The sequence below is a fragment of the Macaca thibetana genome, chromosome 1, assembly GCF_024542745.1.
Source record: "Macaca thibetana thibetana isolate TM-01 chromosome 1, ASM2454274v1, whole genome shotgun sequence".
Classification (NCBI taxonomy): domain Eukaryota; kingdom Metazoa; phylum Chordata; class Mammalia; order Primates; family Cercopithecidae; genus Macaca; species Macaca thibetana.
Window position 1 is genome coordinate 162,056,540 of NC_065578.1, and position 19,807 is coordinate 162,076,346.

Sequence of the window (19,807 nt, forward strand, 5' to 3'; positions counted from 1 at the left end):
CCAACCCCATTCTCACTTCTTGGCAGGATGGTTAAGGGCCTAACGTGCTGGCTGCAGCGTGGCCACCTTCCCCTTCTCCGACTCCGTATCTCTTTTTCCAGGTGTCCGGCTTTGGTGGCCCAGCAAGCTTGATAAGCATGAAGCTCTTATCTTTGGTGGCTGTGGTCGGGTGTTTGCTGGTGCCCCCAGCTGAAGCCAACAAGGTGAGGGAGGTGAGCCTGCAGCACCTGGTCACGACCGCCGACCACCGTGCACGGCCACCCTGTCTACAGGGCTGACTCAGAGGTAGCTAGTTGCTCCTTAAGCCTGCCTCTCACTCACCTATGGGCCATACTTTTTTTAGTGGTCTTCCTTCAGGTTCAAGGCTGCTGGCCTCTCTAAGGATCGTGCGGGGGAAGAGGGTGGGGCACAGAGCACTGACTCACTCTGGATCAGACAGATCAGTGGTGGACTTCCAGCAAGGAAGTTTGGAGAAGTTATCTAAGTTCTCCGTACCTTCCTTTGCTTTGGACCAGAAGTATTTTTCGTTTCAGATATTTTTGGATTTGGAAGTATTTGCACATACAAAATGAGATATCTTGGGGAGGGGAACCAAGTCTAAACCTGAAGTTCGTTTATGTTTCATATATGCTGTATACACATAGCCTGAGGGTAATTTTATACAATATTTTCAATAATTTTCTGCATAAAACAAAGTTTATCTACACTGAACCATCAGAAAGCAAAGGTGTCACTATCTCAGGCACTCATGTGAATAGTCTGGTTGGTTGGCATCACCACCGTTCCTGACAATGAATTTATATGCTGCCGATAAATATTTTCTTACAAATAAATTTTTAACAGTAAAAAATATGATGTACTATTAATACAGTGAAAATAAATGATGTGTTCAGGGTAGCACAGTAGCATCACCAGAGTATCAGCTGCTAGACACAGCAGCATCAGGCTTTCTGTCCCCTGCTGTGACGCTGTGTTTTGATTAAAGGTTACTGTGCACAGTATTTTTTTTAGGTGAGAAGTAGTGTCTGAAGCCGTAAAGGTACCAGAAAGTGGGTTCTCTAGAGATGAGAAGGCATTCTGCCAGATGGTTTTTAAAAATGTTTTTGCCAGTCACCTGATTCATTAACAAGCCTTTGTCTTAGAAGTCTTTTTGATTTTATAGACTGACACGATTTCTTGTTCTGTTATGAATACACTCTGCTGTAGTATTTCAAGAAGCCCATGACACATTTTTACCATGTCTATAGGTGCTTTTCTGCAGTGTTAACATCATCTTTGTGGTCATGTCCGTGCTTAACAAGTTTGAGATTGGGAGCATTTCGAATTTTTGTTTTAGGGATGCTAGTACTGCCACCTGTAGCAGCAGTTGTATCTATTACTCTGCTTAGGGAGAATCAAATTACATAACAATGTAAAAATGCCCTGTCAGTATAAAGTCCTATACAGTTTGAAGTTTCCATTATTAAGGGTGACCCACCTAAGTTCTAGGACTTCTGAGATAACTTCCATTCTTTAAGGCTACATTCCTATGGAGCTGTTTGGATAGGTCTATGGAACTAAAGATCATCTAGGCTTTGAAGTAAGGTTAAGGCCAGGGGTTTGCTTCCATTCTCTCCTCAGAATTCCTAATTAATAAAGACATTTATGGTGGTGTCTCTTACTCATTCCAGAAGGGAAGAACTTTCAAAGGGGTTGCTTGAGTATGCCCACAGAAATGACCCACTTTTTCTTGTTTACCCTTGCCCTTTATGTTTCCCCAATCCTACCAAGGAAGTTGGAGATGGAATGTGGGGAAGAGGCTGGCTGCTAAGTCCACTGGACAGAGGTGCACACACAAGTGTGGGGTCTGGGGTAGAGGACTGCCACTTCACACACACATACACACACACACACACGCATTTCCCCCCTTCCCTCTCCCCCGATTCCTCTAAGTACCTACTTTGGGACTCGCAGGCCTAGACAACTTTCTGTGAGTCTCATTTGCCACCTGGACATTTTCTGTCTTTAGGACCCTGTGCTGTAGCTTGCCTCCTGCAGTGGCAGTCCTTGCTGGACTTGAACTTGGGGATGGAGAAAGTGCAAGAGCATAGATATGGTTCACCTAACAGGATAGGGAACAGAAAGTTGACAACCTTGCTAGAACCTGAACCCAGGCAGAGTCTCTGTGTACTTGACATGTGCTTTCTCTTCCAGAGTTCTGAAGACATCCGGTGCAAATGCATTTGTCCACCTTATAGAAACATCAGTGGGCACATTTATAACCAGAATGTGTCCCAGAAGGACTGGTAAGGCATTACACACAGGCCCCTGGCTGCTATACCCGGCTGAAGTTATGGGTGTTTACTAGAGTTCTTGGACCCTGGAGGATAAGCATGCTCTCCCATTCCTATGGAGAGCCTTTCAAAGGAATAATTATTCATGTCACAGAACCAATTTCATAGTTGTCAACTGTCTGTGGAAACAGGACCCAGGTATCTTGAATTCCAACTGGGTGGTCCCTGGCTAGAGGAGCGGATTTTGTTGTTTTGCTTTGAATATTGGTCTTTAGTGATGCATACAGAATGGTAGTAGAGAAATTGGGAGAGTTAGGTATTCTGACCACATACTGTAGGATACCTAATGCTTTTGCAAAGCTGTTACATGTGATATTCTGTGCCAGTCTCATAGCGTCCTTGTAAGGTAGGTGGGATGGATTTTGCTCCCATTTTATAATAGCAGAGACAGAGGCCCAAAGAAATAATTTAGAGTCTTGAATTCATTTCTGGGTACCTCACTTTTAAAAAGAGAAGAATAACCCAGAATTCATTTAGAGAAAGGAGACCAGTGCGGTGAAGGGAAGTTTGAACACATTGTCCTGGAAGGAATGGCTTGAGGAAGCAAGGAGAGCCTAAAGAGGAGAGGACTTGGGGGCGCACGATGATTGATTAAGAGCTGGAATGTTATGGGAAGTGAGACCTGTGGGAGCAGGTACTGGTGGGGATCAGTTATGTTCAGTGGGGTTTCGTGGTATAGAGTTGGAGCCAAAGCTTCAGGGAAACCGACTTAAGCATGAGTTGAGGGAGCATTTCTAATCTAGGCAGTTTTGGGAGTCAGGAATCTCCGTGCTTGGAGGGCCCCGAGCACAGATGGGCTGAGGTCACTATAGAAGAGATCAACATCAGTTGAGGGGTCCGGGTCAGTGCTGCCTCTCCTGCTTTCTCAAAGCAGATGAGCTTTGAGAAAATACAGATTCCCGGTACCACCACCACCGCCCGATTTTGATTGTTCAAATACGGAGTGAGGGTGGGGGGAAGCAGTAACCTTTCTTTCCTTTGGTGCTTAGGACGCAGTTGATCCAGAGCAACACTCGAGAATTTTGAAACTAGTTGAATTTCCAATTCTGAGACTGTCTCGTTTTCTGAGAGGCAGTCTAGTTAGACAGACTCTGTGTTCAACCTTCCTGACTTCAAATTTAGCCTAGCTGATTGTTAATTGTGTGACAAATTACTTAGTCTCCACTGCACTTTGATTTCCTTACTGTAAATAGTGGCAGTACTTTGAGTGTTAAGTATGTATGTGTTTGTGTGTGTGTTGTGCATGTGTGTGCACAGGTAAGTAACTATAGCACTTAGAACAATATCTGGCACATAGTGCTTATATAAATGTTAGCTGATATTAATGTATATTATCATGCCTTACTGGTGGCCACATAGATAGTCATGATCAAACTTACACCACAGACTGAGAAAACGGGCTCCTCCTGAAGCACTAGCCTTCTACTTAGGAGAAGTACAAGTAACCCCCTTGTATCTTGTGGTTATAGTTCAAATAGCATCAGTAAAACCTTTGATGGGCTGTCTTAGCCCTTCACCAGATAACAAGGCTATATCCCACACTCCTTGTGCAGGCAGACACTTGCAAATTTAGGAACACTCTCTCTGTCCTGGAGCTATAGATGGCCTGAAAACCCAAGGTTGGATGCCTGCAGAGGACAGAGTCCTGTCTAGACCTCTCAGGCTATAGTTTATCTCCTTTTTCCCCTTAGAAGTCAGAATTAAGGGGCTGCCTGATGAATAGCCTTACATCAGGACCCTCAGGGCAGCTCCATTAAGGGTGGTGGGTGAGGCTGGAGGAAAGACTCCAGGATTCTAGGACCCAGTGACACTGACCTTGACTGGGAGTCATCATGTGCTTGCCTGGAGCCTCTTAAGGGTAGGGTGGGGCCTTGACATTATTCTGAGTACCTCAGCGCTAGGGCTACAGGAGGCCAGTTTGAGTGGGTCTTCTAGTCTCTGCCACGTTTTCACTTTGCTGTCACGTTGGTCCACTGCTAAAGAACACTTGCACCCTTCCCCTTGGTTGTGCAGAGTAAAGCCAGAATCATCTGAGATGCGGTCCTCAGGTTTAATGGCCAAGCCATGTATGTTTCTATGTTTACTGGTATCCTGCCATCTAGTGTTGAGAGTTTATAACTGTATGCACAAAAAAGGCAGAAACCCCAATTTTGCCCCATTGGTGGGTCTGGCAAGGAGATGTGTTATTAGAGACACTCCCAGAGCAGGAAGGCACTTAATAAGTTGGCTAGTTCCTTGCCTTTCAGACTTGTTAAAATAGAACTTCTCTGCAAACAAAATCAATTTTAGAAACAAAATCTATAAAACATAAAGTCGGAATTGCTCTGGCTGAGAGGGAAGTGTCCCTCGGCCCCTCCCTGACTACCACCCCACCGTACAGTGGTTCCCATGGGTCCCAAAAGAGTACAGTTTGGAAGACACTGACCAAGTTCAGTCTCCATTTGTAAATGAGAAAACCGAGGCCTGGAGAAGTTAAATAAATTGCCCACTATCACGGGAGAGTTGGAGACAGCAGAAGTATTTCAGCTCCTTATTGCTGTTTCCCTGGGTAGCAGGATCCCACAGTGAAGAACTCAGGTCGCCCTTCCAAACTGCCCCTGACACCTTGGCCTTGTGGGAAATCCATAAATCCCACTGCAGTACTGGTATGACCTAGACCCAAGACCCAGTGTAGCTCACGTAAGGGAGGAATCTGGAGGCTTGTAGAGACTTCCTGGAGAAGGGAAGATGGCATTCCCTCTGGACAGGAATGACAACCAAGCACCCTGGGTGACCCTGGCCTTGCCCCTCAACCCCTCCCTCCCAGAGGAAACAGCGTGCAAGGCCTGAAAGCAGTACTTTCAGTTACAACAGGGGAGACCTGCTCACAGCAGGGAGTAAGTAACATGTTGGACACAGAGATGGAACTGGATCATGAAAGGTTTAGATAAACTCTTGTATGCTACATATGGATTTTTAGGAGAACAGAGTCTTTTAGAGCATATCCCATTCTTATTCCAACACACGATCTTTATATCACACACCCTTGATGCTTCTGCCAGAAACCCAGCCCTATAGCTCAGAAGGGAGCTGTGCTTGACTCTTGCAGGACACCGGTCAGAGCTGGAAGGGCTTTTTAAAGATTAACTGGTACAACTGCTTTATCTCACAGAGAAGAGGACAGGCCCAGGATATGAACACTTGGTGGCAGAGCCAGGACAGACCCCAGGTGCACTGCAGCATGACACCTGCTTCACCTCTGCACACCCCCGAGGAGTTTGGTTTTTCCATTGGTAGTGATGAAGTGCGTTCTGTAGAGTTTTTTGCTTTCTCAATGTGGTCCATGAACCCAACACGTTGGAACCATGCTGATCTGAGGAAGGCTGGGAATGAGAGGCTTGAGGCAAGCCAGGTACCAGCCCAGGCCCCACTGAGGCTGAGTCAGAAGTAAAGACATGTGGCTGAGGATCTGGATTTGGTTTCTGGCCTCACCACCACTGTGGAGATGCCACTTTGCCTCCTAAGCCTCTTTCCCTGTTTTTAGATGTGGAACCTAAGATCTTTATCCCACCTTATGCAAGAGTGCTGTTAGATGAAAGTGGGCTAAGTGGGTCTACTCTTCCTTTAGGAATCACGTAGTTACTGAGCCTGCTCTGGCGAGCACCCAGCTAGGCACTGGGAATATGGAGATGTATAAGACATAACCCTGTGTTCGAGGAACGTACACCTCCTGGGGAGACAGCACAAATAAAGATTGGATTCCACTGCAGTGCATTGGCGGGGGGTTGGGAGGAGCTGGCTGTTTAGCACAGGCAGCTGAGCTGAGAGTTAAAAGATGAGACGAGGTGGCAAAGCCATGCCCTCCTGGTGAGAGTGTGAGTGTGGCTCATTCAGAGAGCAGCCTGGCAGATCCGTGTGACTGGAGGATGGGAAAGTGGGTGAGGGAGGCGTAGCAGGAGATGGAACTGTAGTGACGTGGGTTGGGACCCCCAGCAGAGCAATTCAGTTAGTACTGACCCTAGGGGCTCTGTGGAGGCCTAAGCTGGGGAATGACATGACCAGAGTTGCATTCTGGAAGACTACTCGGCTGCCGTGGGAAGGTAGTACATGTTAGAAAGGCCAAACTAGAGGCGGGAGGGCAGTGCAGAGGCTGGCGCAGTTGTCCAAGGAAGATAGGATGAGGGCCTGAGCTAAGACACAGCAGTGGGAAATAATAAAGGAGATGAATTCTAGGAATTTTTAGGGAAGTAAGATCACTGGCCTTTGGTGGATTCATAGATGAGAGGAAGGCAGTGTCAAAGATGATTTCCAGGGTTTGACCCAGACAGTGAAGTGGATGGTAGAGGTGTTCTCTGCCATTGCGAATGGGGAGCCAGTTTGCAGGAGTAGGGAGTGGGGGGCAAAGGGTATGCAGGGGCAGGTGTAGAGTTCATAGTCTCTATGAGACATGCAAATAGTGACTCCTGTAGCTTATAGAGGAGAGCGGCCCTGGCTGGAGATTCTGACCTAAGATCTGTCAGCTTCTGAGTTAAACGTTTGGGACAGATGAGCACATCCAGGGAAAACATAGCATGAGATGAGGAAGGCGGCTGGGGGTAGAACTCTGGGAACGTTGATGGTTTTGGTGCCAACACTGTAGGCAGTTTGGAGAGCTGGTTTTGATATGCAAGGGGCATGGGCTATGAGGCTTTGGGTTGGGAAGGGATTCTGCCAGTCTGATCCTTTATAAGCCCTCAGTCCTCTCTGGGAGCACCCTTCACTTTTTCCCAGTCCCTACCTCTCAGCTCCCCTGGCTGCCTGCTTCCCTGGTCTTGAGGCTTTAAGACCTGGTGGCCCTGCCTCGACAGCCCTGTCTGTCTCTGTTGCAGCAACTGCCTGCACGTGGTGGAGCCCATGCCGGTGCCTGGCCATGACGTGGAGGCCTACTGCCTGCTGTGCGAGTGCAGGTACGAGGAGCGCAGCACCACCACCATCAAGGTAATGCCAGGGTGTCAGGAAGCCAGTGGGATTCCCACACTCCATTCCCCAATCGCGGGCTGGCCTACACCCACAGTTTTTCACTTTATTCTAGAACATTCCAACGGCTATGAGACTGGCTTCTAGGCTAGCCTAGTATAGACATCGGGACCCACATCCCACACCTTCCTGGAGCCAGCTCCCTTCTCTGCTCTCTTTCCAGTGGTTCCCATTACAGTGAGAGGGGAGAGCCCTGGGAGAGCTGCTGGAGACTCCCTTTTCCCTGCATTCTTTCCAGTTTTTTTCCTTCCTCTCCCTTTTTCTGTTCATCCAGTAAATCTCTTTTCGGTGCCTGCTATATTCTGGGCAGATGCTGCCAATGGGGAGGTTGGCCTGCCCTCCTGGAGCTTAGTCTAATTAAGCTTCCAAAGTGACTAAGCTCCTGTAAAAAGTGTCAGAGCTGTGAACTAGGGCTGGGTATTGGGTGCTGGGAGAACATCAGATTGGTCCTTTTGTGTTTTCCTGAACCTTGTTCTCATTGATTATTTGGGTGAATTCAGGAAAGAGATGATAGACACAGTCATCACCACAGACATCACGAGGTCTCTGTTCATTCCTCTGCACCAGGCAGAACTTCCTGTGTCTTCTGGAGGCTGTGAAGCTGCCCTAGCAGAGACCCCCATGACCCCCAGCCTCCCAGTGCAGCTTCCTAGTCCAGGTTCTAACAATCCTGGGCCAGGCGCCTGGCACACACAGTGCTCACTGATTACATAGTCATTTCTCTCTCTTTTTTTTTGTTTTTTAGAGACTGGGTCTGACTCTGTTGCCTATGCTGTAGTCCAGTGGCATGATCACAGCTCACTGCAGCTCTGACCTCCCAGGCCCATGCAACCCTCCCACCTCAGCCTCCTGATTAGCTAGGACCACAGGTGTACATCCCCACACCCAGCTAATTTTTAAAATTTTTTGTAGAGACAGGGTCTCACTATCTTGCCCAGGCTGGTCTCAAACTCCTGGCCTTGAGCAATGCTCCAGTCTTGGCTTCCCGAAGTGCTGGGATTGTAGGTGTGAGCCACCATGCCCGGCCTAATGTAGCCCTTTCTGTTCCAGTTTGTAGCTTTTTTCTGCTTATCCTTTGAAGAGTCTATAGATAGCATTGGAAAATAATTCTCACATTTAAAGGCACTGCTGGGTCCTCCATCAGGTTTCTCCTTTTGAGGCACATTTTGTGGGGCGGTGGTCTTCACTGCTGTCCTTCCTGCTTGTTCCAGGGAGCCCTGTGCTGTAGCTCCTCTGTGTTCTCACCACTCAGGGACAAAGCAGCTGTCTGTCCTCCACCGCTCCCAGCCAGGGCCCTGTGCAGACTCCACTCCTTTCATCCTCCCACCTGCGGCAGCCCCTCCTGCAACTGTCTTTCTCCTTCTCTGAACTTGCTCCAGTGGGCCTCACCCTCCAGGGACCAGACGCCTGAGACCTGAAATTCAGAGCCAGATGTCGCCGCTGCTCCCTGTTTGGCCGGGAGGGAACTTCCTGGCATGGGGACCTCATCAGATACAACTTCCTAATCCCTCCCATTTCCCCCAGTCCTCCTGCTAGGAGGCGCCCCTCAGCTTCAGCCTATTGAAGACCCAGCCTCTGTTCTCCTTCCGCCTTCCTGGGGTACAGGTGAGGTCTGATTATTTGACCTGTTTAATCAGGCGTGAACACGGTGCCCCAATCAGGTGGGACATCGGTCCAGTGGAACTTGGCTATTGGCTGAGCTGGGCACCCAGCTTGAAAGTCCTGAGGTTCTTTTTTTCACTCTTGTTCACAGTGTAGGCAGGGCAGGGCTGAGATCAGAAGCCAGCAATGGCCAGGCACTGTGGAATTAGGAAAGGCATTTGAGAGGGAGTCAGCAAGTCTGGGTTCGAGTCACACCTCCACTGTCTGGTAGCCTTGGGATCCCGGGTGACCTAGCCCAGCAGTTCTCAGTCAGATGATTGCAGCCCCACAGAGGGCATTTAGAAGCGGATGAAGGTGCTTTTGTGGTCCCAATAACCGAGGTGTGTTACCAACACCGTTACAGGGATGTCCCACCCAAAATCCCAGAGCACCCACATTGAGAAACATTGAATTTGCCTCATTAAATCTATCTTTTCTGTAAAAACAAAATGACTCCAGCTTGTGAAGCACTGTGTATGTAAGAGATTCATGGAGTTGTTGTTCTAGCCCTGGCTTTCCCCTCCCTGCAGAGGGGCTGGTGGGAGGGCAGGCGTGACCTCCACCCCCAGTGCACGCCTTCTTACCAGCCCGAGCCACTCTGTGCAGGGGCGTGCTGTGAGTGGGCCAGCGTGCCCCATCCGTCCTGCTCTCCACAGGAGCAATGAGCCCCCAGCCCAGACTTATTCTTCCTGGTCTCAGCTTTCCAGCCTCTCCACAGCCTGTTCTTCCTTGCTCTTAGTTTCTGATTGCTTCACCCTTCATCATGGACTCTTCTACAGGCAGGGAGGCCCTGTGTTCCCACCTCCACCCCGCGAGCCTCTCAGGGCATCAGGCTCCAGACTTCTTCCTCTATCATCTGCCTGCTGCCCTGATGCCTGCTGTGCAGATTCCCTCAAGTTAGGACAGAGCGCTTCCTCTGTGGAGTAGGCCCTCCCTTTCCTTTCGGGGCATGCTTTCCCTCTGAGCCCACGTTGCCTCCAAGTCCTTTCTTAGTGTACCACTCGAGGAGTCACTGCCAGCCAGGCACAGATGGCCCAAGACTAGAAACGGATTTCTAGCCCTGGCCCCAGATGCTGATTGACAGGCACGCTGGTCTTTTCCTCAGGTCATCATTGTCATCTACCTGTCCGTGGTGGGTGCCCTCTTGCTCTACATGGCCTTCCTGATGCTGGTGGACCCTCTGATCCGAAAGCCAGATGCGTACACCGAGCAACTGCACAATGAGGAGGAGAATGAGGTAAGAGGGCTTTGAGTGCCCAGGCCCTGGGCCCCTGCATGTGTGTCCCCAGGGCAAAACCCAGAGGAGCGCCACCTAGGTCTAGGGCCCACCTCCCCCACATGCTTCAAGTTGCTTTTCTGGTCAATGTCCTACACATCACCCAGACTCAGCAGGGACCTGCCCTTTGCCCTTCCAGATGAAGCAGGACACCAGGCATCAGGCAGGCTCCATGCACAAGCTGGGGGAGCCATGTCATCCTGCTGCACTGTGCTTCCCGGCAGAGGGGGTGCAGCCAACCAGGGCCAGTCACACATAGATACACATAATATTCCCCGCGTGCTCAGACATGGGTGACAAGCTGCTGGTGGACTGGAAGGCAGCAAGTTAATTTGTTTGTCAAGTGATTCCACAAACATCTGTTGAACACTTGCTCAATGCAAACCAGAGCTCCAGGGTCTGAAGGGAAATGTAGGATTTCCAGAGCGGAAGAGGAATGAGGTAGACAGTGGTGCCGGGTGGGGGACGTGTGAGGAAGTTTGAGCGTTGCAAGCATAGGGTAGGGGTGTTTGCACAGTGGCAGAGAGAGCTGGCCAGTAGATTAAGTCCACATTATTAAAGGCCCTAAATGTCAATGGTGGGGAGCTGACGGGGCTTGGACCAGGCCCAGCGCAGTTAGCAAGCACTCTCATCGTCTTCCCATTCATCCTCATACTAAAAAGTTGTGGACACCATGGCGAGGAAACCCAGGGGGACAGGAGGGCTCAGGTGAAGGACTGTTGGTGGGAGTGAGACGTGGTGCGCCAACATGTTGAGCAGAGTTGTGATGAGCCCCGCACTCCCCAGGTGGTCTAGGGGAATCTTGCCCGAGTGAGCCCTGTGTGCCTCGGGCTCCCCACTTACGCGCTCATGTACCAGCTAGCTGGGCGCACGAGACAGCAGAGCGGGCTGCTTAGAGGCGTGGAGCCGAGGCGGACGGGTTTGGCTGCTGCTTCCACTCTGAGCTCTGTCCCCAGGGCCTTGCTGCTGGAAGATACTCCTGTTTATTGACTGATGGAGGGATGCCCTGAGTGAACTCATGCATATGCATAAGGAATATCTAGTGGGGAAGCGCCTCAGCTAGGCCTCGGAGAATTAGTTGAAGAAACTGAGAGTTATTTAGCTTAAAGGAAAAAAGACAACTAAAGGAGACACATGATAGCTGCCTTCAGAAGTTTGTAGGAGACAGCTCAGCCTCACCTAGGGACGGAGAGATTTAACACAGTATAAGGAGGAAGCTAGGAGTCTTCCTGTAGACAGCGTGGTCTAACTATGGGGCAGGTGGGCTGGGCTCCCTTGCAAGACCATGAGCCAGTTCCTCACCAAAAAGAGGACCCAGGGCCTCAAGTGTAAGTGTGAAGCTGCCTGGGTGACGTGGGTCTGGGCCAGCATGAAGAGTGAAGAGAAGGCAGGTCAGGGAGGGAGCGTGCCTGCTCTCGAGGGCTGTGTCGCCCCACCCTGCGCACATGCCTAGACTGCTCCCAGTTTGCCCCCAGCCTCCTGCTGACATGAGTTTGGCCGAAGGTGGAGCAGAGGGGATGAACCTCGCCCCATTGGAGCTGGGGCCTGGGAGGTGGTGGCACTGGCAGTTGGGTGGTCTGTGTTCAAGAGGAAACCTCGTGTGCCTACCTGGTTATTAATGTAGAGTAATAGCAACTCTGATAGGGGAGGAGCATCGCTAATAAACACTCAGCGATTAGGGGTAATGTGGTAATTGCAGTCCTGGCTGGGGTAGTAATTGAGAGATGCAGCCCAATGATTTCCGTGGAATGCATGGCTCTGGGGCATGGCCTTGTTGTGTCTCCTGCCATCCTAGCCAGGGAGCCGGAGGGAGGGCAGCTTGGGGAGGGCAGCTTACCGTCCCTGGGTATGAACCCAGGTCTCTCTTACCCCCAGGAGACCTGGGGTGCTCCTCATTTGAAGCCTGTTCGTATGAGCCTTGGGAGGAAGAAGGGGTTAGATTGGCTAACCTGTAGCAGGACTGCCTGAGAGGACAGTAGGCTGTGACAGGCTGCAGCACAGAGAAGCTGGCGAGCCATGCTCCCTGCTGTGGGGGAGATTCCGGCCCTGGGATGGACAGGATGACATGCCGTCACCTCTCACCCAAGGTTCTAAAAGGTCATAAAAAAGGTTGTGTTTAATCTCTTTGATACCCTAACCTAGGGTGCAGCCAACTCTGGCTGGTTTTGGCCTGGGGCAGGTAGATCCCATTGGGTGCCCTTGGCTGGGTAAGGAAGTGCCCTTGGTCCCATTCTTTGGCATCACCTCTCCATCCCCTCACCTCCTGTGATTCTGTGTGGTCTGGAGGTCACAGATGTCTGTGGTTCAGCAACCCTGCTTTTCTGAGTGTATTCAGAAAACCTGCAGGTGGCACGGTGTTGAGATTTACACAGACCTTATGTCTGCCCTCAGGGATTTAAGCCCCAAGATGGCCAAAAGCAGGTGAACCAGCAGGAAACATAAAGGCTGGCAGTAAAATCTGGCTTCATAAGATGGATGGTCAGCTGAAGAAGCCAGATGCCTTGGGAGGCCCCTCTTTACTAAACAAGGGGTCGGAAAGTTACCCTTCCCTTTGTGTTAGTCTGGGAAGGAAGGCTTCCTGGCAGAGGGGGATTTTCAGTGCCAGCTCAGGGTGGATGGGAGAGTGACCGCTGAATTGCAGGGAGGATGAACAAGGCATTGGGGCTAGACAGAACCCAAGGAACTTGTCTTTACAGAGACCGGGGCCCTAGTCCTGGATGACAAGGGATAATCTACTGCCCCTCTCAGTGCACAGAGGAAAGGATTGTGGGGAAACATGGGGCTGGGGGGCAGGCACTCAGAGGAGTGGCAGCAGTACCTAGGCTGTGCCATGTCTCTGGGTTTCACCCCAAGAGGAACAAAGTCAGGACATGGCCTCTTCGGGTTCCTTGAAAGCTCGCCTAGGCCTGTACAACTCGGTGACTTAAGAAGGAAAAGTCTCCCTAGGCTCCAGGAACTTTCAGGCCCTACGCCCCAGGAGTTTGGGACCCAGTTAGGGGTGAGATCTGGACGTCAGGACATTTTTTCAGGTTAGGGACCCCTTGGCTCCCTCTTCCCAATTCCTGTGGCCAGGAGCTCTCCTGCCCTGGAGGCAAAGAACTGGAAGAGGAAGGGGAGGCCTCCCCCTCAGCCTCAGCCCCGTTCATGGAGGGAGATGAAAGCCTGTCATGTTCCCTTTGAAAGCGCTGGCAGAGCCTCAGTGGGCCCTGATTGCTGGGCGCTGCCTCCCCTGGGATTCCAGCAGCATTAGGCGTAATCCCTGGGCTCAGACGTCCTTTGAAAGGAGGAAGCAAGCATGTTTGCTGGGGCAGAAACGGCAAACAGAGCTGTTTTAGATGTGCAGGTTGGGCCCTCTTTGAAGAGACACACATGGTTTCTCTGAGGCTGGGGATGTCGCCGCTCACAGCATGGGCCCAAGCTCTGAAGAGGTCTTCAAAGTGCTCACCCTCCTGGGGCAGTGGGTAGAGTTCTGGGCCCCGTTTGGGAGAGCGTATACAGGGAAATCAAGGAAAGGCGATGATGATGGGAACTGGAAATGCAGGCACCAGGGAGAAGACTCGGGCCCCTGGGGAGCAGTCTCCCCTCCTGTCCGCATGTGGGTGGCAACTGTGTGCTGAGGACCCCAGCCCTGGGGAGCTGACGGTGAAACACGGAACAGACACACTGATGAGGGCAGTCCAGACATTCTCCTCCCCTGAGGGCAGAATAGAAAGGTGTGCAATTCAACAGGTGCTTCTAGAGCCTCCAGTGGGGCAGCACAGCATTGTGGTTAATCACAGTCTTGGGAGGGGCCGAGCCCTGCCATTTACTATCCGTGGTGCTAACCTCCTGATTTTAGTTTTCTAAATCTGGAATAGACATAATCATTTTTACCTCAGCATAACTGTTGTGAACGTGTGCGTGGAAGCTTTACAAGTATTTGCTCATCCTTAAGAATGTGCTATTTCAATCAGGTGTTAACACTTAAGTAGCATCATGATTGCTGGAGGGAAGCCTGAGGGGCAGAGTGCACAAGGGCCTGAGTGAGGCGATCACCGCAGGTAGAGAGAGGACGCATGGACCAGTGTAGCCAGAGGCTTGGGGGTAAGGCGGGAGGTGAGGCTGGGAGTGCCCTTGAATGTCATGCTCAGCAGGGTTTTACTTGTGAGCAGCTGGGTCCCAGCTGGGGTTTTTGAGCAGGGAAACAGCATGAGTTGGTGTGTGGTAGGAAGGTGGCTCCGGCTGCAGCATGCAGGGGTCAGGGAGAGCCTCGCCGCAGAGATGCAGTGGGATGCAGCAACAGCAGCAAGGATTTGGGTCAAACGCGGAAAACTCAGGCTGTATAGTCCTCTTGCTAAAGGGCTTTGCACTAGGGCCTTGCTTTGCTGAGTGGCTGGTAAGTGACGAGACCACCTGGTCACGTTCCTGTGTCTGGGATTGGGGAGGACGGAGGAGGAGCAACCAGAGAGGGGAGAGCCACCTGAGGTGGGGTTCTCACTCTCCCTGTGTTCTCGTCATCAGACTTGGGCCAAGTCCAGTGCCAGCTCAGAACCAGTGCTTCTGGGCAGACTGAAGAGGGTTTCATCTGGGACGGCCTGAAGGGCTCAGGGCTAGTTTGATCAGCTCGGGCTTATCCACACAGCTACTTGGGTCCTCCCAGTGCTGGAGAGGAGGGCCTCGCTTGATGTCCTGAGCACTGGTTCCTTTAGAGGTGCTTTGTTCTTGCTCTAGCTGTGGGGAAAGATACCAACCTGTCTCTTTGGTTCTCCATGCTGGCTCCCTCTTAGGAGAAACCAGCTAAAGAGGGATCCAGCTGGGTCCTAGGATAAGAGATATACATACATAGGTTCAAATTCTGCCTTGGCCACTAAACAGCCATGCAGCCTTGGGCAGCAAGATGATTCACCTTTCAGAGCCTCAGTTTCTGCAGCTACAATATGGGATGGTTTTACCCATTTGCCAGTGTTGTAAGCCTGGGAATAATCTGTGTAAAGTGCCTAGCAGAGCGCCTGGCACGTAGTGGCACCTGTCACAGTCACACTAGTCTGGTCCCCCTGGGGACCTCCTGGGAACCCATCCATGTCCAAGCTCTTTCCCCTGATTGGGAGGGGCTCCACCCACCTCCCCTCCTAACTGCCCTTCTGTTCCCGAGTTAACCAGAGGCCCAGACTCAGGGCGAGGGGGGAGGAGTTGGTGGTATTTCTCCCACTGCTACCCACCATACTTGCTGCAGAGCAAGCACGGATGAGGCCTCACTCTGGGCTGTCTCTGAAACAGATGTGGAGTCTTTAATACCTTTTAATCAGACTATTAGCGATGGAAGCACAGCCTCTCAGTGGCAGCTTTCCCCCACTTAGGAGCTGTTTGTTAAGACTTTACATGAAGGGAAAACAAATGATACTGTGGTAATGTGGTGAATTTCAGCATGTTCCCTTAATGCTCTGCTCTGGGCTCTCCCTGGCTTCCCCTTCTCAAGACGCTCCCCTGAGATGCAGAGCAGTGGAAGGAGGACAGGGCTAAAACTGCCCCACCCTTCCAAGCCTAGCACCCCACCCACACACACTGGAGCCCTGTCATGAGGAGGACAGTCCCAGAAGGGATGAGAGTGGGAATGAAAAGAAGAAGAGAAGGCAATCCAGCCCCCAGAGCCAGGATGACCAAGTCCTGGTGGGCCCGTAGCTTCCCAGATGGGTCTTTAGTGTCCACCTCATGTAGACGGCCACACAGAAGCAGGATTGGGTGGAAGCTTGGTCTTAGCACTGTGGCCAGCTCAGTCAGCACAGTGAACAGAGAAGGCATGGAACTGGAAGGAGGGGCAGCAGCACAGCAGTTCTCACAGGCTTTCTCCTGGCAGCAGGCTGCCAGCCTTACTGCCTACTGGCTTCCAGAGCTAGGCTCTGATATCAGCCATCGCTCCTAGGGAAGAAAGAAACCAAAGGTCTCTTGAGCCCTAGCTCTGTGACAGCCAGGGTAGTAAGTGCTTTATATGTGTGTTGTTTAACTTTGCCGTACCCATCTACTAATCTTAAACCAGTGTATTTCAAACAAGCCATTAGGTCATGAAATGAATTTTGTGAGTCATGACCAGGATTTTTTAAAAAATAAAATGGAACAGAGCAAAGAATATCAGAATGCATTACACTAAGTATTGTTTTATGAAACTTCCTTTTCACTGTGTGTGTGTTGGGGGGGGGGGGGTAATATTCGGTAACTATAATTCCTAAAGACTGTAGAGCAGAAAACAGTCTCAATGACTACATTTATTATATTAAATTGAAGCTTGGAGAAATAAAGTAACTTGTTCAGGGACACACTGCCTCAGAAGTGACTGAGGCCATGGCTCCTTCCCAGCCCCCGCTGTGGACCTGTAGTTCCACCTGGGACACGGGCCTAGGGGAGTCTGAGGCTAGAAGGGGGCAGGTGGTCCCCAGCCCAGGAACAGAACCCAGGAGTCCTAATTCCAAGCTCAGTGTGCCCCCTGCCTGACATGGCCACACCTGCCTTTCAGGTGTTGCCTGAGCCTCACCTAGCCTGGCACAGGAAGCCTTCCTCAGGACCTGGATGGGAGGCTCCCAGAAGGCAGTGTCCATCTCTAATGCAGCTCAGAGGTGAAGTCCTCAGAGTTCCAAGGGGATGATGATGAATCCTCTCCCAGCCTCCTCACTGCCAGCTCATTCTCTGTCCACCCTACCCTCACCTCACCACCCCCCTTCGCCCCAGCCTAGCAGCTGCATGGTGACAGAAGCCGTGCCAGCTTGGGGCATTAGAAGCAAAGTTGCATTTACTGGGCGGCTCTGGGCTTAGAGAAGTGCACTAATCCCTTAAGAGATGTGTGGCAGGAGATGAGAGGCAGGGAAAGCTAGGGAGGAAATCCCCACGGGGGTGCAGGCCTGGCCCTCAGCTCTAATTCTCTCCAAAGATCAGGTTCAGGTCCTGCAGGAAATGCAGAGGCTCCAGAGCTTCAGAGGCAGAGAAGTGGTAATTAGGGGAGGATGCTTTTGACGGCAGCAACAGTTCTGAAAGCAAAGGGGAAGGGGATCAGCAGAGGCAGATAGGGAGGAAGCAGAGCTGTCCTCGGCTATCAAAGGAGGGAATGGGCCAGAGTGGGCTCTGCAAAGGGAATGCTGGGGCCGCTCTGAATTTCCATCCCTGCCAGACTCCCTGAGTGATGTCACATCCCTCTTTCCCAGAGAAACTAAGATCCTGTGGATCTGGATCTGTGCAGACTCCTCAGTAGGCACCTTCTCCCATCTGGAGCAGACTGCTGCCATCTCAGGGTAGCCAGACCCTAGCCCCTGGGCCTTCCTCCCACTCCCTGGGCGATGGCAGGGAGGGCAAGGGAGTTCTCTAGCCTAGTACTAGCCCTGGGGGCACCTCGGTGCATTCCTGAAACAACAAATGTCATCAAATCCTCTGCCTAAGTGAGGTCTTGAAGCCTATGCTTAGCATCCTTTTTGAGAGTTAGAAATAGTGGAATGGAGCATGATGAGGGGTGAGTTCAGGCTGGGAACCTCCCTTGAGCTATCTATGTGGCAGTAACTGGGGCCCCAGCAGAGCCTACTCTTCCTGGAGTGCTTGCTTTCCCAGGCCCCAGGGATGGGCAGGGACCCCATCCTGCAGATGCTACAGACACTAAGGCCTCCAGCAGACCTGGCACACTGTTCAGCTCTGCAGATGACAAGGCAAGGTCCTCAGCCCACAGCACTTGGGGAGGCCCGGCCTCCCAGTCTGGGGAAGGTCAGGCTTTGGGGTTGCTCATGGGTCGTTCTTTCCATGTCAGACTTTCAGGACCTGAGACCCTTCTGGCTTGCCGTGCCAGATCTTCTCTTTTTTTCTTCCCACTACAGGATGCTCGCTCTATGGCAGCAGCTGCTGCATCCCTCGGGGGACCCCGAGCAAACACAGTCCTGGAGCGCGTGGAAGGTGCCCAGCAGCGGTGGAAGCTGCAGGTGCAGGAGCAGCGGAAGACAGTCTTCGATCGGCACAAGATGCTCAGCTAGATGGGCTCATATGGTTGGGTCAAGGCCTCAACACCATGGCTGCCAGCTTCCAGGCTGGACAAAGCGGGGGGCTGCTTCTCCCTTCCCTCGGTGCCAGTTTTCCCTTTAAGAGCCCGTGGCATTTTTCCTCCTCCTCCCTAACTTTAGAAATATTGTACTTGACTATTTTGATTAGGGAAGAGGGATGCTGTCTCCGATCTCTGTTGTCTCCTTGGGTCTTTGGGGTGGAAGGGAGGGGAAAGGCAGGCCCGAAGGGAATGCAGACATTTGAGGCGGCCTCAGGAGTGGATGCAGTCTGTCTCTCCTGGCTCCACTCTTGCCGCCTTCCAGCTCCGAGTCTTGGGAATGTTGTTACCCTTGGAAGATAAAGCTGGGTCTTCAGGAACTCAGTGTCTGGGAGGAAAGCATGGCCCAGCATTCAGCATGTGCTCCTTTCTGCAGTGGTTCTTATCACCACCTCCCTCTCAGCCCCAGCTCCAACCCTGAGGACAGCTCTGATGGGAGAGCTGGGCCCCCTGAGCCCACTGTGGTCTTCAGGACGCACCTGGAAGCTGGTGTTCCCTGTCCCCTGTGCACTTCTCCCATTGGGACATGGAGTGCCCTTGCATACTCTGCTGCCGGTCCCCTCACCCGCGCTTGAGGGGGCTGGGCAGTCCCTCCTCTCCCCAGTGTCCACAGTTGCTGAGCCAGATGGTTGGTTGGAACACGAGACTCGAGGCTGACCGTGGATCTGAACACCGCAGCCCCTGTCCTTGGGTCGCCTCTTGTCGCTGAACTTCGTTGTACCAGTGCATGGAGAGAAAATTTTGCCCTTCTCTTGTCTTAGAGTTGTGTGTAAATCAAGAAGCCATCATTAAATTGTTTTACTTCTCTCACTTGCTGGATTTTAAGAGATTTAGGGAACTAGGAATTTTTCACAAGTGACCTGGTAAATGTATCCCAGAGGGGACAGAGAGCATTGCGCTTGCTAGGTCCAGACAGGCAGAGCCTTGGGAAGTCCAGGTGGCCGTGGCAGAGCCAACCATAGTGCACTCAGGCCAAGGCCACGGCTTGCTGGAAGTCCTCCTCACCTGATGAGGAAAGAGGTGGGTAGGCTGGGGCAAGGAGCATGGTGAACCAGCCCTTGGGAGTTATCCTGAGATTGTACTTGCTTCATGTTTGTGGGCGATTCCTCTGAAACTGAACAGTGCCTGATTCATCCTAATATCCTACAGACACAGTAAATAGTGCTCCCTGCAAAACCCTGAAGTATCCCCAAATGAAAACCAATAGGTATCAGGAGAAGGGTGGGTGGGGGAAACCAGAAAACGAGCTGCCCTGTAGAAGAAAGTGCCAGCAGCTTCAACAGGGACATCCAGAGGAGCCTGGCACTGTGCCAGCTCCAGTCTGGATGTGTGGTGCAGGGCACGGCCAAGACCCAGGCAAGGCATCTAGAGGGACCGAGCTGATCTGGTGTCCCCAGGGTTGTCCAAATAAACATGGATTAAGAACCTTTGTGTGGGCCCCCATGCTGGGTTTTTGGAGAGGGGTAGGAGGCAAGAGAACAACGTGGGGTGGGGGGTCAGTTTGCAGTAGTTTGTTGA

General features: G+C 51.6%; 1 protein-coding gene across 3 annotated transcripts in view; it reads left to right on the forward strand.

The window, feature by feature from the left end:
* TMEM9 (transmembrane protein 9) overlaps positions 1-19,099 on the forward strand; it is a 229,527-nt gene extending 210,428 nt beyond the window's left edge. For all 3 annotated transcript variants that reach the window (XM_050764602.1, XM_050764620.1, XM_050764611.1), the window contains 5 exons: positions 102-203; positions 2,194-2,285; positions 7,181-7,289; positions 10,075-10,206; positions 18,072-19,099. In XM_050764602.1, the coding sequence (XP_050620559.1) occupies positions 138-203; positions 2,194-2,285; positions 7,181-7,289; positions 10,075-10,206; positions 18,072-18,224 (552 nt within the window). In that variant the 5' untranslated portion in view covers positions 102-137 and the 3' untranslated portion in view covers positions 18,225-19,099. The remainder of the gene's footprint in view (positions 1-101; positions 204-2,193; positions 2,286-7,180; positions 7,290-10,074; positions 10,207-18,071) is intronic.
* Positions 19,100-19,807: the final 708 nt, after the last annotated feature.